Source organism: Vulpes vulpes, chromosome 12, assembly GCF_048418805.1.
Source record: "Vulpes vulpes isolate BD-2025 chromosome 12, VulVul3, whole genome shotgun sequence".
Lineage (NCBI taxonomy): Eukaryota > Metazoa > Chordata > Mammalia > Carnivora > Canidae > Vulpes > Vulpes vulpes.
In genome coordinates this window covers 72,900,908-72,928,825 of record NC_132791.1, presented here as the reverse complement: position 1 = coordinate 72,928,825, position 27,918 = coordinate 72,900,908, and the positions used below count along the sequence as shown (strand labels likewise).

Sequence of the window (27,918 nt, the reverse complement as noted above, 5' to 3'; positions counted from 1 at the left end):
CAGGCTTCACTGCTCCTCCTGAGATTCTGCTTTATTTCCCTGATGAGCACTTTTCCACCCAGGAAAAATCTGGTGCAGATTTTAAAGTTCTCACTTCTCCAGGGCAGGGCTTTCCTGTCCTGGAGGCTTTCACTGACCCGCTTTAGCCTGGCTCCTCGCGGAGCCCCTCCCCCATTTGATTCTTTTTTTAATCTTTTTCTACCTTCCTACCTCGCTAGAAGCAAAAACCCTTCTCTCTGTAGCATTTGGGCTGTTCTCTCTTTAAATCTCAGGTCAAATTTGTAGGTGTTCAGGATGTTTTGAAAGTTATCTAGGTACGGTTGTGGGACCAGGTGAGGGGAGGACCCCTGCTCTTCTGCCATCTTGCCCTGCCCCCATAGTTGCTTCTATACATTTATCTCTCAATGGACATCTCAGCTTTTTCCATCGTTTGACTATTGTGGATTTTGCCACTATAAACATTGGAGTGCAGGTGCCCCTTTAGATCACTACATTTGTATCTTTGGGGTTAATACCCAGGAGTGCAATTGCTGGGTTGTAGGGTAGTTAACATCTTGAGGAACCTCCATACTGATTTCCAGAGTGGCTGTACTACCTTGCATTCCAACCAGCAGCATGAGACGGTTCCCCTTTTCCCCCTTTCTTCATTAACAATTGTTAACCCTCATTAACATCTTTTGTTTCCTGACTTGTTAACTTTAGCCATTCTGATTTATGTGATGTGGTAGCTCATTGTAGTTTTGATTTGTATTTCCCTGATGCCCAGTGCAGTGAGCATTTTTTCATGTGTCTGTTGGCAATTTGTATATCTTCTTTGGAGAAATGTCTATTTATGTCTTCTGCCCATTTCTTGACCTGATTACTTGTTCTATGGGTGTTGAGTTTGATAAGTTCTTTATAGATCTTGGATACTAGTTCTTTGTCTGATAAGACATTTGCAAATATCTTCACCCATTCTGTAGGTTGCCTTTTAGTTGCTATTTCCTTTGCTGTGCAAAAGGTTTTCATCTGGATGAAGTCCTAATAGTGCATTTATGCTTTTGTTTCTCTTGCCTTTGGAGATGTGTCTAGCCAGAAGTCGCTGTAACTGAGGTCAAAGAAATTACTGCCTGTGTTCTGCTCTAGGACTTAAGGATCCTGTCTCATACTTAGGTGTTTTATCCATTTTGAGTTTATTTTTGTATATGATGTAAGACAGCAATCCAGTCTCATTCATCTGCGGCTGTCCAAATTTCCCAACACCATTTGTTGAAGAGACTTTTTTCATTAGATATTCTTTCCTGCTTTGTTGAAGATTACTTGGCCATAGAGTTTAGGTTCCATATCTGGGTTTTCTGTCTTGCTCCGTTGAGCTATGTTTTTGCACCAGTACCACACTGTCTTGATGATCACAGCTTTGGAATATAGCTTGAAGTCAGGCATTGAGAAGCCCTCAGCTTTGGTTTTCTTTTTCAACATTCCTCTGGCTATTTAGGGTCTTCTCTGGTTCCCTACAAATATTAGGATGATTTGTGCCAGCTCTGTGAAAAACTTTGATGGTGTTTTGATAAGGATTGCATTTAATGTTTAGACTATCCTGGGTAGCAAAGACATTTTCACAATATATTTTCTTCCAATCCAAGAGCATGGAATGGTTTTCCATTTCTTTGTGTCTTCCTCCATTACTTTCATAAGTGTTCTGTAGTTTTAGAGTATAGGTCTTTTACCTCTTTGGTTAGGTTTATACCTAGGTATCTTATAGATTTTGGTGCAATTGTAAAAGGAAATGATTCCTTAATTTCTCTCTCTTCTGTCTCATTCTTAGTGTATAAAAATGCAATTAATTTTTGCCTGTTGATGTTCTATCCTAACACATTGCTGAATTTCTGTATGAGGTGTAGCAATTTTGGGGTGGAGAGGTTTTGTGTGTTTTTTTTTTATATCTGCATAAAGTATCATGTCATCTGGCAAGTATGAGAGTTTGACATCTTCTTTGCCAATTTAAATGCCTTTTATTTCTAAGAAGGCTAGGAATTCTAGTCCTATGTTGGTGCTCACAGAGGTGGGAGTAGGCACCCCTATTGTGTTCCTGACTTTAGGGGAAAAGCTCTCAGTCTTTCCCCGTTGAGAATGATATTTGTTTTCTTTTTTAAAATAATAAATTTATTTTTTTATTGGTGTTCAATTTGCCAACATACAGAATAACACCCAGTGCTCATCCCATCAAGTGTCCCCCTCAGTGCCCGCCACCCAGTCACCACCACCCCCTGTCCTCCTCCCCTTCCACCACCCCTAGTTCATTTCCCAGAGTTAGGAGTCTTCCATGTTCTGTCTCCCTTTCTGATATTTCCTACCCATTTCTTCTCCCTTCCCCTCTATTCCCTTTCACTATTATTTATATTCCCCAAATGAATGAGAACATACACTGTTTGTCCTTCTCCGATTGACTTATTTCACTCAGCATAATACTCTCCAGTTCCATCCACGTCGAAGCAAATGGTGGGTATTTGTCATTTCTAATGGCTGAGTAATATTCCATTGTATATATAGACCACAGCTTCCTTATCCATTCATCTTTCGATGGACACCGAGGCTCCTGCCACAGTTTGGCTATTGTGGACATTGCTGCTAGAAACATCTGGGTGCAGGTGTCCCGGTGTTTCATTGCATCTGAATCTTTGGGGTAAATCCCCAGCAGTGCAATTGCTGGGTCGTAGGGCAGGTCTATTTTTAACTCTTTGAGGAACCTCCACACAGTTTTCCGGAGTGGCTGCGCCAGTTCACATTCCCACCAACAGTGTAAGAGGGTTCCCTTTTCTCCACATCCTCTCCAACATTTGTGGTTTCCTGCCTTGTTAATTTTCCCCATTCTCACTGGTGTGAGGTGGTATCTCATTGTGGTTTTGATTGATATTTGCTGTGGGATTTCTATAGATGGCTTTTATGATATTAAGGTATGTTCCCTTTATTCCAACACTGTGGAGAGTTTTAATCAAGAAACGATGCTATACTTTGTCAAATGCTTTCTCTCCACCTATAGAGAAGATCATATGTTTCTTGTCCTTTCTTGTATTAATGAAGTATGTCACATTGATAGATTTGCAGATGTTGAACTACCCTTGAAGCCCAGGAATAATCCCACTTGGTTTTGTCGATAATCCTTTAATGTACTGTCAGATCCTATTTGTTAGTAACTTGATGAGAATTTTTACATTCCTGTTCATGAGGGATATTAATCTGTAATTCTGTTTTTTGATGGCGTGCTTGTCTGGTTTTTGGGATCAAGGTGATGCTGGTCTCATAGAATGACTTTGGAAGTCTTCCTTCCATTTCTATTTTTTGACACAATTTCAGAAGAATAGGTATTAATTCTTCTTTAAATGTTTGGTAGTATTCCACTGGGAGGCCATCTAGTCCTCAACTCTTGTTGGTTGGGAGATTTTTCATTACTGCTTCAATTTCTTTGCTGCTTATGCGTCTGTTCAGGTTTTCTATTTCTTCCTACTTCAGTTTTGGTAGTTTATAAGTTTCTAGGAATAAATCCATTTCTTCCAGATTGCTTAATGTGTTGGCATATATTGCTTATAATATGTTCTTAAAATAATTTGTTTTTCCTTTGTGTTGGTTGTGATCTCTCTTCTTTCATTCATGATTTTATTAATTTGGGTCCTTTCTCTTTTCTTTTTGAGAATTCTAGCCATGAATTTATCAATCTTACTAATTCTTTCAAAGAACCAGCTCCTTGTTCTATTGCTCTGTTCTACTGTTTTGTGTTGTTGTTTGTTCGTTTTTTATTTGGATACCACTGAGTTCTGCTCTAATCCTTACTATTTCTCTTCTCCTGCTGGATTTAGGCTTTACTTGCTATTCTTTTTCCTGCTCCTTTAGGTGTAAAGTTAGGTTGTGTATTTGGGACTTTTCTTGTTTCTTTGAGGAAGACCTGTATTGCTATGTACTTCTTTTTTAGGAGCTCCTTTGCTGGGCCACCTGGGTGGCTCAGTGGTTGAGCATCTGCCTTTGGCTCTGGTCACAATCCTGGGGTCCTGGGATCAAGAACCACAACAGGCTCCCTGCAGGGAGCCTGCTCCTCCCTCTGCCTCTGTCTGTGTATATCATTAATAAGTAAAACATTTTTTAAAGAGGACTCCCTTTGCTGCATCCTAAAGGTTTTGATCTCTCTTGCTTTCATTTTCATTTGTTTCCATGCATTTTTAAAATTCTCCCTTAATTTCCTGTTCATTCTTTAGTAGGATGTTCTTTAACCCCTGTGTATTTGTGGTCTTTCTAAAACTTTTCTTGTGGTTGACTTCAGGTTTTATAGCATTGTGGTCTAAAAATATGCATGGTATGCCTCAAACTTTTTGTATCAGTTGAGACCTGATTTGTGACCCAGTATGTAGTCTATTCTGGAGAAGGCTCCATGTGCACTCAGGAAGAATATGTATTCTCTTGCATTAGGATGGAATGCTCTGTATATATATGTGAAGTGCATTTGTTCCAGTGTGTCATTCAAAGCCCTTGTTTCCTTGTTGATCTTCTGCTTTGATAATCTGTTGGTTGCTATGAGTGGGGTGTTAAATATAATATTATTGTATTATTATCAATGTGTCTCTTTAATTTTGTTATTACTTGGTTTACATAATTGGCTATTCCCAATTTGGGAGCATAAATAATTACAATAGTTACATCTTCATGTTGAATAAACCCTTTAAGTATGATATAGTGTCCCTCTTCATTTCTTATTACAGTCTTTGGTTTAAAATTTAATTTGCCTGAGGGCAGCCCAGATGGCTAGGCAGTTTACCACCACCTTCAGCCCAGGGCGTGATCCTGGAGCCCTGGAATCGAGTCCCATGTTGGGATCCCTGCATGGAGCCTGCTTCTCCCTCTGCCTGTGTCTCTGCCTCTCTCTCTCTCTCTCTCTCTCTCTCTCTTTCTCTCTCTCTCTGTGTCTCTCATGAATAAATAAATATTTTTTAAAAATAAATAAAATAAATAAATTTTAATTTGCCTGAAATAAGAATTGCTATCCTAGCTTTCTTTTGATATATATTAGTAAGTGTTAAAGCCCCCTACTATTACTGTATTATCAATGAGGATCTTTAATTTTGTTATTAATTTGTTTATATATTTGGAAACTCCTAAGTTAGGGGGATGAATATTTATAATTGTTAGATCTCGTTGGACAAAACTTTTTATGATACAGTGTTCTTCTTCATCTCTTATTGCAGCCTTCAACTTAAAATCTAGTTTGTCTGATATAAGAATGGCTACTCTAGCTTCCTCTTGATGTCCACTAGTATGATAGGTGGTTCTCCATCCCCTCACCTTCAATCTGAAGGTGTCTTTTGGTCTAAAATGTGCCTCTGGTAAGCAGCATATTGATGGGTCTTCTTTTTTTTTTTTTTTTTATCTCTTCTGATACCTTATGTCTTTTGATTGGAGCATTTAGTCCATTTACATTCAGTGTAATCATTGAAAGTTATGAATTTAGTGCCACTTTATTACCTGTAAAGCTACTGTTACTGTCAATGGTCTCTGTTCCTTTCTGGTTTTTCTTACTTTTGGGATCTCCCTCCACCCAAAGGATCCCTTTTAATATTTCTTGCAGGGCTGGCTTAGTGATTACAAATTCCTTTAGTTTTTGTATTTTCCGGAAACTATCTCTCCTTCTAGTCTGAATGACAGCCTTGCTAGATAAAGTATTCTTGGATGCATATTTTTCTTATCTAGTACCTTGGATATATCATGCCAGTTCTTTCTGGCCTGTCAGGTCTCTGTGGACAGGTCTTCTGCCAGGCTTTTATTTCTATGCTTGTAGATTAAAGATCTCTTGTCCTAAGCTGCTTTCAAGACTTTCTGTTTATCTTTGAATATTGCAAGCCTCACTAGAATATGTTGAGGTGCTGACCTATTTTTATTGATTCTGATAGGATTTCTTATGCATCCTAGACTTCAACAGCTATTCCCTTCCTCAGATTAGTGAAATTCTTAGCTATAATTTGTTCAAATAAATCTTCTGCTCCTTTCTCCCACTCCTCATCTTCTGCGACCCCTATGGTACTGATATTTCACTTTATGGAATCACTGACTTCTTTAAGTCTCCCTTTATGATCTTTCTCCTTTTTAGCTTCCTTATTTTCCATCATTTAATTTTCTGTATCACTGATTCACTCTTCTGTTTCATTCATCCTTGTTTTTATGGCCTCCACTTGGGACTGCATCCCAATAATTGCATTTTTAAATTATGGTTCTTTTATTTTTACAATAGAGTTTCTCTAGTATCTTATATACTTTCTTTAACCCAGCTATTATCTTTATAATCATTGTTTTAAACCCTAGTTCAGATATTTTACTTATATCCATATTAATTAAATCCCTTTCAGTGAGTACTGCTTTCTGTTCTTTCTTTTGGGGTGAATTTCTCTATCTCTTTATTTTATCCAAAAAGTAAAGACGAAAGAGAAAAAAACGAAAATAACAACACTGACAACAGAAAAAAAAAAAAAGCAAAAAACAGAATATGACAAAATAAACACCAGATTCTGGGTATGGTTTGGTCTGCTAGTTAAAAGAAACTAGATTCCAAAATAAGAAAGAAAAACATGTATATATATTATATATATAATAAAATACAATGAAAGGAAACAAAAAATTTAAAAATACACAAAATGTGTATATAAAAATAAAATTTAAAAAACAGTAAAAAATAAAATAACTGAAGAAATAATACTAAATAATTAAAGAACTAAAATAGAAGGAATGCTATATACTGTTTTCCCCAAGAGCTGAAGCTTTGCGGCCTTCTATGATCAGCAAACTTGGTGCGAGCCAATTGTTTGTGCTGGCCTTCTTGGGGAGGGGCCTGTTGCACTGATTCTCAAGTGGACTTGTCCTGCTACATATGCATCTCCCTTGTGCAGAGGCCATGTTCAGTGTAAGTGGCTCTGGATTCCAATATGTAGAGCTCGTTTGCTCCCTGAAGTCTTTCAACATTGATCTGTGGGATGGATATGGCAGTGCCCCACTCTCTATCCCCAGAGCTGAAAGTTCACACCTTCTACTCTTCAGTCAACCCTCACAGAAAAGCAATGACTCTTGTCTCCCTGGTTTCCATCAGAACTCTGTTCATCCAGGCTGTGACCATATATTTTTATCTCAGGTGCACGACTGAGTTTCAAAACTCCAAATTTTATGGACTACTGTGCCTAGAACCATTCTATTCCTCCTGGGGGAGAGAGTGGATCTCACCACACTTCTGCCTTTTGCTAGGCCCCTTGCAGGAAAGCGATGGTGCAACCATGAAGCAGTTTGCAGTTTGTGGCAACATAGAGCAGAAAGCTGGCACAGCTTCCCCACTCTGATGCCTGGGAACTCTGCTCCACTCAGGCAAATCCCCCATTCTTCTTATAACTCTGGGAATCCTGAGACCACACTGTCATACCTATGATTCTGCCCTAATTCACCACCTGAGCACCTTTAAGCCAGGGACGTCCCTCATTGCAGTGGACTTTTAAACATTCTGATTTTGCACTCCTCTGCTTATAATACTTTGCCTCCTTAAGCAGGTTCCCTCCCCTCTGCCATATCCTCAGTTATATCACCCCAGGTTCAAGTCTCCATACCTCCTAGCTTCCAAAAGGTGGTTGTTTTTCTACATGTAGGTCATATCTCTGATTGATTTCTCAGGTATTCAGAATGATTTGATAACTATGTAGTTGTATTCAAGGCATGTGACAAATTAGAGTCCCCCTACTCCTCTGCCAACTTAATTCTAATTATACAGGAATTTTTTTTTTAATTTTTTTATTTTTATTTATGATAGTCACAGAGAGAGAGAGAGAGGCAGAGATGCAGGCGGAGGAAGAAGCAGGCTCCATGCACCGGGAGCCTGACGTGGGACTCGATCCTGGATCTCCAGGATCGCGCCCCGGGCCAAAGGCAGGCGCCAAACCGCTGCGCCACCCAGGGATCCCTATACAGGAATTTTTAAGATTATCATCAATCATATTTTTAAAAATCTTCTGCTTTGTTAGACCACCCATTAGCTTAGATTCATTTGTTTTGATTTGATTTGTGTTTCTATGTTGGATGTTTGTCTAATTATACAGTTATATATCTATGTAAAACATTTGCATAGTTCCAATGTAAAATAAGTTGCATTAAACGAAATCTAGTTCTTACACTGCCTCTCCACCCATTACCATCACTTCCCCTATAGATAATTGACTTTTATTCTAAAGTTTTCTCATGTTTAATTGAGGAATACGTGCAAATATATATTTATATTTTGAACTGTCTTAGATCATCACTAACATACTATACATATAATTCTCCATCTTTTTACATTGAACAATAAACAATATATCCTGGATATGAGAGCATAGCAATATACATGGTATTACTCACTCTTTTGTATAGTTGTCAAGTGATCTATTTTGTGGCTACAGCATTTCCTATTAAAGAACATTTCAACTTTGTGCTTTACCATTTCAAATAGTGCTGCAATGAATAACTTTAAATGTATATTTCTTTGTAATTTTTCCAGTTTTTTTAATTCTCCCCTCAGCTTTATTTAGATAAAAATTATAGAAAAAATCATATGTATTTCAAGTGCACAATGTGATGATGTGATATATTTATATATTTGGTGAAATGATTACCACAGTCAAGTTAATCAATACAACCACCATCTACATATTTATATTTTATGTGTGTGTGTGGTGAGAATGATTAGTATCTATACTTTTAGCAAATTTCAAGTATAAATCACAGTATGTTAACTATAGTTACATTCATCTTATAACTGAAAGCTAATACTCTTTCAATAGCATTACACATTTTCCCCACAGCCCTGCCAACCACCAATCTACTCTCAGTTTTTATGGCCCAGATTCTTCAAAGTATGATCACTGGGCAAAGTGTAAATGTGTTTGTAATTTCCCTAGAGATGGTGTAATTCACCATTATAGATTATGTCATTTGTGCAACTACCAGCATTGTACGACAAAAACTATTTTTCTACAGTTTCACCAACTTTGCAGTTTCCTCCAATCTCACAGGGCATAAGCGATATCTTAGTGTAGATACCATTTCTAATTTGCATTTCCCTTATTAGGCAAGGGATTGGATATGTTTAAGGACCTTTTGAAAAATTTTTTTAAATTTCCATGTTGTTGTCACAATCCTCTTGTTCCTTATTCCTTAACTTCTCAAGTTTAGGCACAAAATATACTGATGGCAAGCAAGGAGTGTCTGGACACACAATATGCAAATCCTTTGACTATGTTCCTATCTTATATAATTCTCTCTCACAAGTATCCCAGATAGATATTTTCCTTAGCTTATGTTTCTCTTTCATTTTCTGTGACACATGTTCATCTCACTATCTTTTATGTTTATTAAATACAATGATAACCCTAGAAAGGATAAGGAAGATATGTCAACATAACTGATGATCTATTAACAATCAGAATTTATACATTCATGAATGAAAGCAAATGTTTTGGAGAGGAAAATGGTGGCAGAGTAGGAGGACCCTAGGCTCACTTTGTCCTGTGAATGCAACTAGATAGTAATCAAATCATCCTAAATACCCCAGAAATAGACCACAAAGACTGCAGAACTAAACCCCATGACTAAAGGAGAGAAGAGGTTACATCAAAGAAGATAGGAAGTGCATAACTGTGGTTTAGGGGAGAAAGGGATTGCAGGTGCTTAGGAGGGGTAGGAGACATGGTTATAGAGAAGGACAAGAGAGTGGCGCACCCAGGATAAGGTACAAGGAGAATATTTCCCCAAAGCGACTGGCTTGGGAAATAAGAGTATCTGAATGTCATGAGTTCCTGAAATCAGTGGGGCTTAAAGCCCGGAGTCTTAAAAGTCAGTGGGCTTCACTAGGTTAGAGCCCAGAAGGCACTGCACTGTTCCTGGAGAGAACACGGGGAAACAACTCCAGGACAGACAGCCTGTTAACAGTGATCTAAATAGCACCTGGGGTACACAGTGGGGAAATGATTCAATCTGGTCAGACCACTCCCTGAGAATCTACATCATGGAGACACTTCCCTGGGAACAAAGGAAGTGGCCATTATCAATTCTCTCTCTCACCCCTCAGCATAAATGTAGAGCCACCAACAGGAAACAGCACAGTGCCAGCACTGGCTGCTTAACTTGCATATACCAAGCCCCACACTCCTGAGCTCCAATGGAAGTGCCCTTATTAGTCAGGCTTCCATCAGTCCCAGTGTGATAGGCTCCTCCACCAGAAGACCAGCACAAACCCCTGCCTACCTGAGGTCTCCCACTGACCAGAGTTCTGCAGGGCATCAGTTCTCATGGAGGTGGTGCTAGGTCTCATTTCCCAAGAAGACCAGAATATGCCTAGTTAAAACTCACGACATTCAGGATAAGGACCAAACATTGCCTACTGCAGGCAGGGAGAGCCTCTACAGATAATTGGCCTGAAGGACAAAGCAGCCAAAACACAACATGAAGCACACACCAGAGACACTTCCTGAAGCTGCACCATTTCTTTACACCATACACAAAAATAAATGGAAAATGGATTAACAAATGTGAGACCTGACACCATAAAAATCCTAGAAGAGGACACAGGTAGTAACTTCTCTGATATTGGCTTTGGCAACTTCTTTCTAGAAGAGTCTCCTGAGGCAAGGGAGCAAAAATAAACTATTGGGACTTCATCAAAACAAAAAGCTTCTGCAAAGTGACGGAAACAATCAACAAAACTAAAATGCAACCTCTGAACTGGGACAATATATTTGCAAATGACGTATCTGATAAAGGGCTAGTATACAAAATGTATAAAGAATATAAAACTCAACATCCAAATAGCAAATAATCTTATTAATCATGGGCAGAAGACATGAGTAGGCATTTTTCCAAAGAATATATCCAGATAGCTAACAGATCCATGAAAAGATGCTCAACATCACACAGTATCAAGGAAATACAAATCAGATCTGCAATGATATATCAACCTGTACCCATCAGAATGGTTAAAATCAATAACACAATAAAATGGCAGGTGTTGGTGAGGATGTGGAAAAAGGGGAATCCCCTTTTTTTTAATAAATTAATTTTTTATTGGTGTTCAATTTACCAACATACAGAATAACACCCAGTGCTCATCCCGTCAAGTGTTCCCCTCAGTGCCTGTCACCCATTCACCCCCACCCCCCGCCCTCCTCCCCTTCCTCCACCCCTAGTTCGTTTCCCAGAGTTAGGAGTCTTTATGTTCTGTCTCCCTTTCTGATAAGGGGAATCCCCTTGAACCATTTGTAGAAATGCAAACTGGTGTAGCCACTCTGAAAAACAGTATAGAGGTTCCTCAAAAAGTTAAAAATAGAAGCACCCAATGATCCAGTAATTGTTCTACTAGGTATATACCGCAAAATTATAAAAATACTAATTAAAAGACATATGACCCCAATGTTTATAGCAGCATTATCTACAATAGCCAAACAATGGAAACAGCCCATGTGTCCACTGACTGATCAATGGATTAAGATATGATATATAGATATAGATATAGATAAAGATATGGATATAGATATAATGAAATATTACTCAGCCATAAAGAAGAATGAAATCTTGCCATTTATAATGACATGGGTGAAGATTATGTTAAATGAAATGTCAGTCAGTAAAGACAAATATATTATTTCATTCGTGTGTGGAATTTAAGAAACAAAACAATGAGCAAAGAGAGACAGAGAAAGGCAAATCAAGAAAGAGACACTTAACTATAGAGAAGAAACTAATGGTTACCAGGAGGGAAGTGACTGAAAAGAAGGGTTAAATAGGAGATAGAAATTAAGGAGTGCACTTGTGATGATCACTGGGTATTACATGGAGGTGTTGAACCACTATATTATACACTTGAAATTAATATTACACTGTCTGTTCCCTAACTGGAATTTAAATAAAAACTTTAAGAAAAAGAATGTATGGATTCATTACAGAGTGTCAGAACACCAAAGATGTATTATGTATCCATTTATATAAAAATCCATTTTTCAGAGCATTTTCTCATGTGCTTGTTGGCCATGTCCATGTCTTCCTCTGTGAGATTTCTCTTCATGTCTTTTGCCCATTTCATGATTGGATTGTTTGTTTCTTTGGTGTTGAGTTTAATAAGTTCTTTATAGATTTTGGAAACTAGCCCTTTATCTGATATGTCATTTGCAAATATCTTCTCCCATTCTGTAGGTTGTCTTTTAGTTTTGTTGACTGTATCCTTTGCTGTGAAAAAGCTTCTTATCCTGATGAAGTCCCAATAGTTCATTCTTGCTTTTGTTTCCTTTGCCTTTGTGGATGTATCTTGCAAGAAGTTACTGTGGCCAAGTTCATAAAGGGTGTTGCCTGTGTTCTCCTCTAGGATTTTGATGGAATCTTGTCTCACATTTAGATCTCTCATCCATTTTGAGTTTATCTTTGTGTATGGTGCAAGAGAGTGGTCCAGTTTCATTCTTCTGCATGTGGATGTCCAATTTTCAGAACCCACTATGTGCATAGCCATTTTTTACTACTATGTCTATGGAAATACCAGTGCTGGGTTATGAAGCAACCATCACACAAAGAGTTATTCTCTCCAGTAGCAGAAAATTCCAGATTCCTCTCTTTCATTTTCCCAGGAAGGATCATATGAAGGAAGGATTCTTTAGAGCCCATTATTCTCACTGTCAAATAATAGTCACTAAGTTCAAGGTTTATTCAAGAGTGAATTATGGAAATGTCTGTGATACACCTTGAGGGCAGTGGGTCAAGATGTTTGAAGGAAGCCCTAAGTCATTTTTCCAGGGACCACTGCCATGCCAGCACTGAGAATAAATTCAGGAGCTGGATGTGTCACTTTTCCCATTTTCATTTCCAACATTCGTATGTAGATAGGTTTGCTCAGAGTCCACAGGGTCCTTAAAAATCTCTTCCTTTTTAAGGAGAACTTTTGCATCACTCACCACAGTGTCAAGGAAATAATTTTTCAAATAGTAAATCTTCCTAAAGTAAATACCAGCAGCAATGGGTCCTCCACTAACAGAGCAGAATTTTTCCACATATTTCAACAGTTTTTCCCCTAATGATTCATCGTACTTTTCAACTGATAGCAAATGGGGAAACATAAGGTTTGCCTTGAGTTTCTCCACGGACACATTCAAGTCCTTGGCTATGGTTTTCAGGGATATATCATCCAATCCAAAGTAAGACCTGTAGAGAGTTAAAGTATCCTTTAAAGTTTCCACATCGTTATCACTGATGTAGCCCACCAAAGGGATGGAGGCTGATGCTCCAGCTTTAATGGCCTCCAGCCAGACCTTTTGTCTCAGGCAATCCCTCTTCCGGTCAATGGTGGCCTCAGTAACAATCGGCAGGTATTGCATGAAGATGTGGCGCTTGTGGGAAGGGAGGTCCCTCAGAAGGGTGGTCTCCAGGCTTTGGAAATCATAGTCAGATAACTCAAAGCTGGAGACTAAGAAGACCTGAGCATCACTCATATTGGCCTCCATCAGATGTTTCACACAGTCATTGCGGATCTTTTGCAGGATTTCATCCTTATTGAATTCTCTGGGTTTAATTCTTTTTAGATTATATAAATCACTATCCACTTTAGATCGGACAAAGTAGAAATTCTTCTTCATTTTTTTAATTGCTGTAGCCAGTTGCACGTCATTGATTTTGAAGCGTGTAGCACAGATGATAATAAAGAAGTCATACTCCCTAAATACCATTTTCTCCAGATAGTCCTGAGGCTGAAAGCTAGTGGTCCCTATGCCAGGCAGATCCCAAAATGTCACACTGGGAAACTTTGGGTGTTTATAGGCCTTTCTGAGAAAAGTTGTCTCCACTGGCCCAGTGGGGGCAGCCCCTTCTTCGTCATGCCCCACGCCCCGCAGGGCATTGATGAAGCTGGACTTTCCTGTCCCAGATTCCCCAGTCACAGCAATGTTCAGTGGGGCATTGTCAATATCTCTCAATGCATCATTGATTGCAGAAAATGCACTCTGAAGATCCCCTTTCTCCAGATGTGATTGAATTGTGCTGATGGTCTCCTGAGAGACAATTTTGGTCTCCAGCTTGAATTCCTTAAAAAACTTGTCAAAGCTGGAGGCCAAATCACCACCATTTCTATTCGAGGGTGTGGAAGGAGGGGACTGACCCATGGCTGGAATAGTAAAAGGCACTATGGGGAAGAGAGAAGAGGGAAGGAAAAAGAGTTAGTACAATAAGTGGTGGCTTGACTGTGCCATTAGGGACAGATATAACATCAGTCCTGGCCACAACATTGTATCCAGGAGCCCTTCTCTTTCTGTCCAGGCATTGTGTGGACTTCTGACCTGGATGCAAAGTTTGCCCTTGTTCAGGCACTTCCCTTATGTTGGAAAGCCCTTCTTGTTTAAGATGCTTTTCATTCTTCCAGACAAATTTCAGAGCCTGATTCTTCTACTGAAACTTTCCTGCCCATATTATCCTTTCTTTATCTTGTTTTAGTTTTTTTTTATTTGTAATATTATGAAAATAATACTTCTTTATGGTAGAAAATCTAAAAGACAGCACTGATATTCACCACCATATCCCTTCCCACCTGTGGTGTGAGACCCTCCAGAAAATCCCCTTCTGATAACTTCCAACCTCATGTCATAGACTTTGGGTCTTATATGAGGTAGCTAAATAAAGACGAGTGGCTTCTTTCCTTCTCAGAAAGATACTGTGTATCTTTATGAAAAGATAGAAACGTTTAATGATTGCAAATGTGTTTTCTTTTACCTAGAAAGTGTGCTGGCTCATGAAACAAGCTGTTGAAAGGACTCTTTCTATTTTTCCTGGAGTAGTAACAGTAGGTGAAATGGACTTCCATATTCTAAAAAAGCATGTTGGACTACCCACCTAGGACTTTTTATGAACCACTCCAACTGTCTGAGATCACCTATCACCTACTTCAAGCCTGCATATAATAGGGGACAGAAACCAGTAGGAGAGATAAACCACCTAGAGGACTGACTGGTATATAAAGTGCCACTGGTGGAAAATGTCTTATGAGCAAAGACTGAAGCAGTAGCTGAATGGGATGTTGTAAGAAGCCAGCCACGATAAGGAAGTCCCTCTGTCATTTTTCTTGCTATCAGTCAGACTGAGCTGGTTCTGGAATCCTGGACCTATCTGATCACTGGAGACTTGTACCTTGAGATGGGGCACCAGAAGAAATCATATACTCAGGACTAAATGTAATGTGAAGTATTTGTATACTATCCCCTGCAGAGATTGGGTGCAGAGTTTTTTTTTTTTTTTAATTTTTATTTATTTATGATAGTCAGAGAGAGAGATAGAGAGAGTGAGAGAGAGAGAGAGAGAGGCAGAGACACAGGCAGAGGGAGAAGCAGGCTCCATGCACCGGGAGCCCGACGTGGGATTCGATCCCAGGTCTCCAGGATCGCGCCCTGGGCCAAAGGCAGGCGCCAAACCGCTGCACCACCCAGGGATCCCTGGGTGCAGAGTTTTTAAACCAAGAAACAAGTTACCTCAAGTTAGCACTGATGTCTAGGCAGCATATAGGCTAGAGAAGTGTCCTTAGACTAAAAGTGAGGGGTCAGGCACATCCTCCAGGAGCTTCCTGGTAGCCATAGGCTACAATTTTTTTTAATAAATTTATTTTTTATTGGTGTTCAATTTGTCAACATACAGAATAACACCCAGTGCTCATCCCGTCAAGTGCCCACCTCAGTGCCCGCCACCCAGTCACCCCCACCCCCCGCCCACTTCCCCTTCCACCACCCCTAATTCGTTTCCCAGAGTCAGGAGTCTTTCATGTTCTGTCTCCCTTTCTGATATTTCCCACTTATTTTTCCTCCTTTCCCCTTTATTCCATAGGCTACAATTCAGGAGAGGATGGCAAAAACAAATTTGGGAAGAAATATTCAGAGCAAGTGTACAAGGTCTGGACTGGTATACATATGAATGGGGAGTGCAAACATTATCCTTAGAAGAGAGAATGGTGGGAATCTACATTTCAAGATTGCTATGAAGCAACTTTTAAAAAAGCACTTCTGACTGCTCAGCAGGAATATTCTTCACATGCAGTAGAGTGGAAATCTTGAGGATGTGGCATGTGCAGGGCCAACATTTGGCTGTGTGAAGGGCAAACAATATCACCCCTTTGGAGAGCAGGTACCACTCAAAGCAGAATGAGCAAGCCTCAGTGTGAAAGAGGCATACACAATCAGGGCCTTAAGAAGGAGCCAACAAGGTGAGACTTCAGCCCTATCAGATATGGTTCCATGTCTGTGCATTCTCAGAAGATGTGGGGAAAAATACACAGCAAAGCGATGAAATCTCTGAGACAGGTCCTGAGGAACAGAATAAATACAGCAGAGGGAACCAAATGACAGGACTGAGAGGGCAAATAGATGTGGAAAACAAAATTCTGTGTGATGAGCAAATTTCAACCACACAAAAGCCATGCCCTATTGTTAAGTTTCCATACCTCACCTGATGTTCCCTGTGAAGTTCTGTTATTATTTTCTAATGAAACAGCAATGCAGGGGAAGCAGTGGCAGAGTACTTTTAATGTGATCCCTGGGAGCTTGTATTCCTCTTGCAGTGTGTCCTCTGCAGCTGGGATAGAAATGGGAGGGAATGTGAGAAATCCATGTCAGTGATCCTTAGATGTGCATATATATACATACAATTCTCATCTCATCCTCTCAAAGACCCAACACACAAAACTTTCAGTTCTATGGAGAGATGTGCTAAAAAGGGCCATCATGGAGCCACTTAAGTTAAAGCCCCAAGTCAGTAAACTAAGACTTAGTACCTAACTGTAGTCTCAACCTCCAAGGATGTGATCTTTCAGCAGTCAACATGGCTGTTGCCTGGTCAGCACTAAAACTATGTTGACAAATTCCCTTCTTTCCCCTTAGGAGGACAACATTGGCTAAAACAATGGGTTCTTTTCTGCTTTCTCTCTATACTTCAAAACTTTTCCTTTTCTGGAGTTTGATGGAGTTCCTTTCTATTTGATAGGTGGGAAGCTGCCTGATTCATAAACCATTTAATAAAACCATTAAGCCTCTAGAATATACTCGGTTGAATTTTATTTTTTTACAGATTTGGTGTCAGTGTCTAGATCCTAGGTAAACTTCTGACCTGTATTTGAGGACAACAAGAAACACAGGTGTAGGGCTCCATGAGTCCTTTTTAGTTCACTGTCTTTCTCAACATTGCCAAGGGCTATGCTAGTCCATCTTGCTTTGAGTTCTGCTCTTTTTTTTGCATTACAACTCCTGATCAAATTGCCTTTCCACCTCAGGGTTAATGAGTCAGTGTCACCAACACAGAGGCTCTGACAGAGCACCAGTCTTTAGTCTTTGGCTCATTCTACAAGTCCACATTGGTATCCCTTCCTCAGTTCCAGGCCACAGTCTATATTTACTGCTCTTTGCTGCCTTAGGCTGTTCCCCATTTCCTGTCTGCAGTCTTCATTAATGGAACCTGCTGGTTTCATCCATGATAGACACTGGTGGTGATGTGTACAGGACACTCTATTGAACAGTCTGCAGTAACTTCTAAATTTAGCCCTTGGTTCTGAACTCAGATTCCACGTTGGGAACTGTTGGTGGCCGGGACAGTTCTTTATGTGTGTGGCGTCATACTGCAGTCCCCATTCTTGGAGGCCTGCAGGTTCAATCCTTGTCCCAGCCTCTAGTTCTTTGGTTCTTGCTTATATCCACAGTTTTACTACCTCAGTGCTGTTGGTTTCTGTTAATGTGTACATAAAGTAAAGCTTTAATTTAAAGAAAACTAATAAATAAATAAATACATAAATAAGCAAATAAAAATAAATAAAGGGGATCTTTAAAATCCAGAGTTAATTTTTCTACACTTTAGCACATTGCTTATTTTATATCTAATAATTATGGTTCCGAAAGCCATAAAAATCTATAATCTTGTTTGTGTCCCTAACAGATTGGGTTGGAGACTTTCAGATTGGTAGCCATAAAGTAAAGCCAGAGGAAATTGTGAGTCACTCCCTATTTGTAACTAGATATGGCTGGATAGAAATGTGGGCTAAACACCATTTATGGCAAGGGTCCTACTAAACTGCTTCCAGCTCTCAGGGGAATTGCAACCTAGAATTATAGCTGTCTTTCTGAGGAACACTCCAATTAGATAAGATGAGAGACTCCTAACTCTGGGAAACAAACAAGGGGTAGTGGAAGGGGAGGTAAGCAGGGGGATGGAATGACTGGGTGACGGGCACTAAGGGGGGATGAGCACTGGGTGTTTTACTATATGTTGGCAAATCAAACTCCAATAAAAAATATACATTAAAAAAAGATAACTTGAGAAGTGCACTTAAAAGCAAAAGCTTCAAAATTCCAAAATAGCTTCATTGAAAGTGTCACTACTAAAAGCTGATAAAAAAAAGAAATGAAGTACCCAATACAAAAGACCATAAAACTGATATAATTGTTAATGCTTTCCACTATCCTCCTTTATTTGAATACTTATTCTAAGTTATCTTCTATCTGAATTGCCTTGACAGAAACCATAAATACAAGTCAGCTCTAGAGGCAATTCAAAGTTCACCTATTCTTTTGCCAACTTGAAAACTTTCCATTTATTTCAAAGGACTTGTGAGTTATTGGTCTTAGAAAACCAAATCTTTCCTGGAGGAACTTGCATTCTTTCTCTGCCCCCCTAAAGTAATACACATTATCATGTCTTTGAAATAGAAACACACCCATAATTGCCTGAGACTAAGGGGGGAAAAAAAGGGAAAGAGGCCTTTCTAAGATACCAACTGCTAAAATGCACCCAAACTCTAGCACAGCCTCCTGAAGATGAATTCTTAATTAAGTTAAACAAAATCTTAAAATCTTTTCCACAAAAATTACTAATGACAAGGACTCTGCAGTTGTGTGTCCATATATATATGGAGTGTTTCATTGTAAAAGGGATCTATTTGGTTGGTTTGAGGCAGGCACTTGTAAGGATTGAATGTTCTAAAACTCTCAGAAAAATGGACATTACATTAAATGTTCAAATTCACGTGATTTGGAAAAATATTCAGTATTAAAGCTAATTTAAGACTGTTGGTTTAATAAAAATAAAAATGTCTTTAGAGTTTATAAGCATTAAAAATAACATTTTTATTCTACCTTTGTTTACTTAAAGTCAAATAAATAAGTTGATGCTTTCTCTGTTACAAAAAAATTTTAATAGCTTGGGAGAACAATATAGTGGGATTTATTCATGAGAGGCATAGTGGTTCAATATTCACAGAACAATCAATGTGATACATTCTATCAATAAGAGAGAAGATAAAAAACCATGTGTTATTTCAATAGATTCAAAAAGCATTTGACCATTTGACAATGTAGAATTTTTGTAATAAAAACCCTAAGTAGTACTAATGGGAACATACTAACGGGAAAATAAAAGTCTGTTATGAAAAACCCACAGTGGATAGAACTGGAGGGTATTATGCTGGGTGAAGTAAGTCAATTGGAGGACAATCATCATATGGTTTCACTCATACAGAGAATATAAAAAATAGTGAAAGGGATCATAGGGGAAAGGAGAGAACATGAGTGGGAAAAATCAGAGAGGGTGACAAAACACGAGGAGAGTCCTAACTCTGGGAAAGGAACAAGGGGTAGTGGAAGGGGAGGTGGGACGGAAGATGGGATGACTGGGTGATGGGCACTGAGGGGGGCACTTGACGGGATGAGCACTGGATGTTATACTATATGTTGGCAAATTTAACTCCAATAAAATAAAATAAATAAATAAATAAATAAATACCCACAGGGAACATCATACGCAATGGGGAAAAACTGAGACATTTCCCATAAGGTCAGAAAAAAGACAAGGATGTCCCCTCTCAACACACACTCAACACAATACTGGAAGTCCTAGAAATAGCAGACAACATAAAGACATAAAAGCCATCCAATTGGTAAGGAAGAAGTAAAACTTATTCACTATTTGCATATGATATGATGCTACATATAGAAAACCCTAAAGACTCCACCAAAAAAAATTAGAACAGATAAATGGATTCATTAAATTTGCTGGATACAAAATTAATATGCAGAAATATTGCATTCCTACACACTAATAAAGATGCCCATAGGGGGCAGCCCAGGTGGCTTAGTGGTTTAGTGCCTGCTTTCAGCCCAGGGCTTGAGCCCAGGTCGGGCTCCCTGCAGGGAGCCTGCTTCTCCCTCTGCCTTGTCTCTGCCTCTCTCTCTGTGTCTCTCATGAATAAATAAATAAAATCTTTAAAAAATAAATAAATAAACTAAAGAAGCCACAGAAAGAGAAATTAAGAAAACAATTGCATTTACAATTGCAACAGAAACTGTAAAATATCTAGGAATAAACTTAACCAAAGAGGTGAAAGACCTGTACTCTGAAAACTATTAAACTTTGACAAAAGAAATATAAGGCAATGAAAAGAAATGGAAAGACTTTCCTTGCTCATGGGTGAGAAGAGTGAATATTATAAAACATCTATACTACCCAAGAGAGCTACAGATTCAGTGCAAAAACTATCAAAATACTAGCAGCAATTTTCACAGAACCAGAACAAACAATTTTAAAATCTGTATAGAGACAAAAAAAAGACCCACACAGCCAAAGAAATCTTAAGAAATAAAAACAAAACTAGAGACATCACATTTCCTGACATCAAGTTATATTACAAAGTTGTATTGATCAAAATAGTATGCTTGTGATGAGCACCGGGTATTTTATGTAAGTGTTGAATCACTAAACTGTACCCCTGAAACTAATAGTACACTGCATATTAACTAACTGAAATTTAAATAAAAAACAAAAATATAGAATGCTATTGGCATAAAAATAGACATATGGTTCAGTGGAATCGAATAGAAATCCCAGGAATGTATCCACAATTATATGGTCAATTAATCATTGCCAAAGCAGGAAAATATATCCATTGGAAAAAGATAGTCTCTTCAACAAAAGGTGTTGGGAAACTGAACAGCTACATATGAAAAAATCAAACTGAACCACTTTCCTATACCATACACAGGAATAAATTCAGAATGGATTAAAGACATAAATGGGAAACCTAGAACCGTAAAAATCCTAGAAGAGAGCATAGGCAGTAAATGAAATTGGCCATAGCAACAATTTTCTAGATAGATCTCCTGAAACAAGGAAAATAAAAACAAAAATAACTATTGGGATTACATGAAAGTAAAAAACCTCTGCACAGCAAAGGAAACAACAAAACTAGAAAGCAACCTAATGAATTGAGAGAATATATTTGTAAAAGATATATCAGCTAAAGAATTAGTATACAAGTGGCACCTGGATGGCTCAGTTGGTTAAGCAGCTGACTCCTGATTTTGGTTCAGGTCATGATCTCAGGGTTTTGAGATAAAGTTCTGCATTGTGCTCCCTGCACAGCAGAGTCAGCTTGAGATTGTCTTCTCACTCTGCCTCTCTATCCCATCCCCATCCTTTCTCTCTAAAATAAATAAAATGTTTTTTTGAGAAAAGCCTTTTTTAAAAAAGGAATTACTATACAAAATATATGCAGAATTAATACAACTCGACACCCAAAAAAACAAATAACTCAATTTAAAAATGGACAGAAGACATGTACAGACATTTCACCAAAAAAAGACATCCAAAAAGCCAACACACACATGAAAAGGTGCTCAACATCATTCATCATCAGGGAAATGCTAATCAAAAGTACAATGAGATACCACCTCACACACATGTCAGAATGGCTAAAATGAACAACACAGGAAACAAGAACTGTTGGCAAGGATGTGGAGGGAAAGGAAGCATGGTAAACACTTGGTGGGAATGCAAACTGGTGCAGCCATTGTGGAAGAAAAGTATGGAGGATCCTCAAAAAGTTAAAAATAGAACTACCCTACCATTCAGTAATTGGTCTACTGGGTCTTTACCCAAAAAATACAAAAACACTAATTCAAAGGGATACAAGCACCTCTCTGTTTATTACAGCATTATTTCAATAGCCAAATTATGGAAGCTGCCCGAGTGTCCATTGATAGATGAGTGGATAAAGAAAATGTGATATATATGTAATAGAATGGTTTTTAGCCATAAAAAGAATGAAATCTTGGGGTACCTGGGTGCCTCAGTTGGTTAAGTGTCTGCCTTTGGCTCAGGTCATGATCTGCAGGTCCTGGGATCAAGCCCAACCTTGGGATCCCTGCTTAGCAGGGAGTCTGATTCTCCCTCTCCCTTTTCCCTTCCCCCCAGGTCATGCTCTCAAATAAATAAATAAAATCTCTAAAAAAAGAAGATGGAATTTTGCCTTTTGCAATGACATGTATAGAGCTTGAGAGTATTAATGTTAAGTGAAATATGTCAGTCAAACATAGACAAATACCATATGATTTTACTCATATGTAGAATTTAAGAAAGAAAACTAATGAGCAAAGGGGGAAAAATAGACAGACAAATCAAGAAACAGACTGTTAACTGTGGAGAACAAACTGATGGTAACCAGGTGGGAGGTAGGTGGAGGATGGATGAAAAAGGTGTTGGGGATTAAAAAGTACACTTACTATGAGGAGCACTGAGTAATGTATAGAACTGTTGAATCACCATATTGTATACCCGAAACTAATATAACAGTCTATATCAACTATACTGGCATTAAAATTAAAAACTTAATAAAAAATAAAAATACCTTGGCAGAATAATTGACTTTGATGTCTCATGACTTATGAGTAGTCATTTTATGAGTAATCTAAACATAATTGTTAAGAACAAAAATATTGAATAAATGTGTAAATTAATTTTTTAAAAATTTAGGTCAACTTGTAGGGGCCCCTGTATGGTTCACTTCTTAGGCCATGCAACTCTTAATCTTGCAGTCATGAGGTTAAGCCTCATGTTAGACATGGAGCTTACTTAAGAAAAAGAAATTGGATAAACTTCTATATAGTTTCCAAAATCTTTCTGAAATCTAAGCTAAAACCTTAACATTTTGCTGAGTTAGAGTAAGAAATGATTTAAGTTAAATTCACTAAATATTTAGATCATTTCCAAATAAGATAAATAATGAAACATTGATTACTAAAATTAGTTTTCTCTAATTTTGACGTCTTAATTAAAGTTAAATGTACATCCATTGGTACACTTCTTTTGAGTTCTTTATTGAAAAGTTGTACTATAGAAAAAGCACGTTTGTTGAAATTACAAAGTGTATTTCTAAATTTGCCAATCTAAAAAATGCTGGTGTAAGACACAGTTAACTCATGCTTACCACTTTGTTTTCAATAAAAATTAAAGTTTCTAAGGGTTGAGAATTCTAATATATTTTGTTATAGCTACAAAAATTAAAAAAGGAAACTTCTCTGAATGAAAGAAAAGTTTTTTGTTTTTTTTTAAAGATATCTGGACCAGATGCACCTTTCTTTCTTTCTTTCTTTTTTCTTTTTTTTGTTTTTGTTTTTGTTTTTTTTTTTTGTTAAAAAGATTATGTAAAAGAAACTTTTGGAAAAGAAGTTTATACATAAGACTGACATTGGAATGAATAAATTTTAAAACAAAGGTAAGCAGGTGCAAAATTAGCGTTTGGTTTCCTATTTATTAAAAGGACAAATATTCTTTGTTTTTAGCATTTAATCTACTTTTGATAGTAAGTGGTGATCGTTCTACAAAAAAAAAAAAATCCAGTGTTTTATGTTGTATTTGTATAGGTATATAAGTGTTCTAGAAATTATGTAAAATTCCTGGAAATTTGATATGTCCTCGTATAATGTTATCACTTGCAATTACTCTCCTACCTTCTGCAATTACTGTCATCAAAACTGAGGCTCACACTGAAAGAACTACCCCAGAATATCAGGAAAATGCCCCAGCTGACTTTTATGCAAAGGCAGCCCCCAGAAGAATCTATAAAGACTGAGGCACATGTGGACAAAATCCATTCTGCTGCTGCAAAAATGTCCCTCATTGCCTCAGAGATTTTTGCCATTCTGATGTCAGGCTATCATGGCAACACTCTGCTTCTGACCCAGAGAAAGTAAGATAAACAACGGCTGTAAGTTGAACAGTCAGGGCTTTTCGGGAAGCCCAAAACAGCTGCTTTGTTTTCCTTGGCTCACTAGCAAGCTCCTTTTTGTTGCTGTTTTTTCATTCCTTCACCCATCATATGCATTTAAAATGATTCAAACTATGGCTAGACATTGGAGGGGGGACTTCTATAAAATTGTGGAAACAGTCTACCAGCAATGTCTGACTTGTCAGGCCCATTATCCCAGAAAAATTACTTTTGCCCTAGAGGCTTCACACCTCCTCTTCTGAGACAGTTGTATACCCACAGCTCATCTTTATCCTAGTGTCACCTAGCACTGGTTATCAGTATGTTCTTTGTGTGTGTTTTCCAGTTAGCTTGAAGCTCTGCTGCAAGGCTGATGCCCTCACAGTGGCAAAGGAATTGTTAATGACTTCTTCCTTTTTCTCTACTTCTCTTAGTTTAAAAACATTTCCTTTCCTACAGCTCAATGGAACTCCTTTCTTTTCTTTCTTTTTTCTTTTTTTAAGATTTTATTTATTCATTTATTCATGAAAGACACACACAGAGAGAGAAGCAGGGACACAAGCAGAGGGAGAAGCAGGCTCCACGCAGGAAGCCTGATGTAGGACTTGATCCCAGGACACTGGGATCATGCCCTGAGCCAAAGGCAGACTCTCAACCACTGAGCCACCCAGGGGTCCCATGGATCTCCTTTCCATTTGCTAGATAAGATGCTGCCTAATTCATGAATCATTTAATAAAGCTGATTAGCTCATTAAAATTTATTGATTTGAATTTTGTTTTTCAACAGATTAATATGGATCATCTCCCCAGGGAAAGGTATTTAGGCAAGAGATGGGAAGTGTCTGATCCAGAAGCTCTTAGAGAAAAGACCCTATGCACTGAGAGCCCTGACATTCACGTGATCCTTCTGCAGTTCTTATGAATAAAGTGTGTTCTGAAGCTGCTCTCTGAAAATGTCCCAAATAGTTAACTGCTTCATCCACCACACATCCTGCCCTCAGTCTACCAAGTCCACAGCACCCAAAATGGAGCATCCAGTCTCTCCCACCCTTAGACCTATAGATCTATGATTCTATCTTTAGATCTGCACACAATCCAAAGTAGCCTCTTGCTTACCAGCTCCTGAAAGAAAAGAGACTTCTGGTGTCAGAGTTGAGCTCTGAATGTGTCCCCTGGCAGGGCAGGAAATGCAGAGCCTGGATGAAGTGCTCCCTGCAGCCCAGGGCAGAAACACTCCTCTGCACAGACTGGCCTTGCACTGGAACAGGTCCTGTGTGCTAGTGTGGTCACTCTGCAGAGATAAAAGAGCTGTCACTTGCAATGTCTAAATTTTGTGTGAGGAGCTGGCAGGACTTAAATAATCTCTGGCCTCTGCTCCACCCTCACAGGAATCTAGCCAATAAAGGAGCAGTCATCACATTGCAGAGCTCTGAATATCTAGGAACAGAAAGTGAAAGGAAAGTTCTGAGGGCTCCTTTTCTGAGAAACACAGGCATTGCCAGGAAGTGAAACTGAAAGGCACCATGGACAGTGATTTTGTGTGTTTTAGCAACATGAGTGAGAGGAGGGCACAGGATCCCAGGCAGGGGGCTTCTCAGCGACCCCCAAGAGGACACTCTAACCAGGCCCCAGGCTCCAGGCCAGGCAGAATCTGAATCTGGAATCAGAGAACACAGGCCCGAGTCCTGGAAAATGACTCTCATGTCCCCTCTGTTAACCTTGGACAGCCCAAAAACTCCCTGGGGGTGAAGTCTAATAAAGAGTGTATCTAGTCCTTGTCCCTGGTTCCTGGCACAGAGCTTCAGAAACCCTGGGAATTTCCTGAGTGAAAGGAGTTGACCTTGTTATGCTAATGAGGTGATTCCAGGTAAGATCCTAGGTAGCTTCAGGTCAGTGGCTGGCCGCCAGGAAGACCAACCATGTTTAGAGGATGGGGACTTCGGGCCAGCTGGACCTCTGGGGAGAAGGCAGGTGGGGAGGAGCTCCATCAAGGAGCCAAAGATTTGATCAATCATGTCTTTGCAATGAAGACTCAATCAAAAACTCTGAATACCAAGGGTCAGTGGGCTTCTTGGTTGATGTTTGCATTGATGTTCCGGGAGGGTGCACACTCTGGCTCCATGGAGAGAGGCATGGAAGCTGTGTACTCTCTCCCAGACCTCACCCTATGCGTATTCTTTTAGATAATACTGTATGTGTAAATATAACAGTTTCCTGACTCGTGTGAATCATTCTAATCAATTAGCAAGCCTGAGGGGGTTATAAGGGCCCCCTAATTTGTAGGCAGTTGGAGGTCCAAATAACCTAGGGAATTCCTCCAAGTGCAGCTGGTGACTGAACTGAGGGTGGTCTTTCAAGGACTGAGCCCTGAAACCTGGGGAGTCTTCACTAACTCTGGGTGGTCAGGGCAGGAAGTAAAAGACAGTATACCCAGTCAGGGTGGAAACTGAATAAGTAGGACTCTGAGAGGGTAAATTCAGCACTAGGGATGCATATCAATATCTAAGAAACAAAATATTTAAGTTCAATGTCCCTTACAAGAGAGTCAAGAACTCCTTCTCTTGAATACTTCAAACATCTGTTATACATGAGGTAGCACAGTCGTTCACTGTCTACCTTACTGACAACATTCTGCCCTACAGGAGACCACCCCTGAGCAAGGAATGCTCAGGGGATTGTGGGTCAGTAGTGTCCTTCTCTATATCTCTGCACCCTTTACTTTCAGAGTAATGGAGCATCTGAGAGACAGCCTCCCCATGTACACCTGTTACAACATAAAGCATCCACCCTATGCCAGTGATGGAGAAAAGTAGTGGGAAAATCTCAATTACAGTAACAGCAGGTATAACTGTTGTTGAGCCTTGAGGGAGATATTCATGTTTGCCAAGTCTCATTTCACAAATCTGATGTAGAAATTTATGTGGAAACAAAAACACTATTCTTCCAATTTGCCTAATGAATTCATCTTTGCTTTCCAGTCTCCTTCCTAATTTACCTTCACTCTCTCATATCTCCTGCCCTCATTGTTCCCTGTTCACAGGTCTCTTGCCCATCTAGTGTCGGTAAAGTCTTAGAAATATAAACTCTGACTTTGTGCCCTTCCCTCTGTTACCCTGTAATATCCGGAAATACATCATAGAACATTAACCTATTCCTCTTGCAACTCCCTGCTATAGTGCCCTCCCTGTTAGTGTCCTCTTACACAATAGATTATTTACTTGGACAAGTTTCCATACTAGTGGATTTCACTTAGTTTGGTGATAGGATATTGATATGATGACTGGGGAAAATCCTTCATAAAAAGCCAATGGATAACAATTATCTTGATTGTTGCCTAATGTTTATTATCTGAGTAAATCAAGCAAATGTACACTACCTCATAATACATGAGAATAAGGAAAAGTATGGGATGCATTTCTGTCAACGTTTTAAGCAATATAGACCAGGGAGTGCAGGGAGAGACCATGGTCAAATCTCCTTTGCATAGCAGTGGAGTATCAGCGTGGAACAGGACCCTACCACTGACAAAACATAACACCATATAGGGGATCCCTGGGTGGCTCAGCAGTTTAGCACCTATTTTTGGCTCAGGGTGTGATCCCAGAGTCCTGGGATCGAGTCCCGAATGGAGCCTGCTTCTCCCTCTGCCTGTGTCTCTGCCTCTGTGCATGTGTGTGTGTCTCTCATGAATAAATAAATAAATAAAATCTTTTTAAAAATGTAATACCATTTGTTGTTCTGTTAGACAATTCAACTCATCTCTGTGGCATAGTTGTAAACCAAAACTCTCTAAAATTGTATGCAAGAAAAACATCAATGGCCTGTGAAGTTAAATTTCAAATGTGGAAAGTAGATTT

At 38.9% G+C, this 27,918-nt stretch overlaps 1 protein-coding gene across 3 annotated transcripts; it reads right to left on the bottom strand.

Annotated features, from left to right (window-relative positions):
• Nucleotides 1-8,197: 8,197 nt before the first annotated feature.
• LOC112911876 (interferon-gamma-inducible GTPase 10-like) lies at nucleotides 8,198-25,445 on the bottom strand. Of its 3 annotated transcripts, none has more exons than XM_025988565.2 (3): nucleotides 25,178-25,445; nucleotides 16,481-16,611; nucleotides 8,198-14,182 (listed from the first exon to the last, which is right to left on the bottom strand). In XM_025988565.2, the coding sequence occupies exon 3, from the start codon at nucleotides 14,160-14,162 to the stop codon at nucleotides 12,837-12,839; it is 1,326 nt and encodes a 441-aa protein (XP_025844350.1). In that variant the 5' UTR covers nucleotides 14,163-14,182; nucleotides 16,481-16,611; nucleotides 25,178-25,445; the 3' UTR covers nucleotides 8,198-12,836. The 3 variants fall into 3 exon arrangements, with proteins under 3 accessions (XP_025844350.1, XP_025844351.1, XP_072587993.1); XM_025988566.2 differs by having other exon boundaries at nucleotides 16,486-16,611; nucleotides 25,178-25,427; XM_072731892.1 differs by lacking the exon at nucleotides 16,481-16,611 and having other exon boundaries at nucleotides 25,178-25,392.
• Between the last annotated feature and the right edge of the window lie 2,473 nt (nucleotides 25,446-27,918).

Bases quoted from the DNA above. Each gene is read 5' to 3' on its own strand.
- LOC112911876 (XM_025988565.2), bottom strand. From the start codon at position 14,162: ATGGGTCAGTCCCCTCCTTCCACACCCTCGAATAGAAATGGTGGTGAT.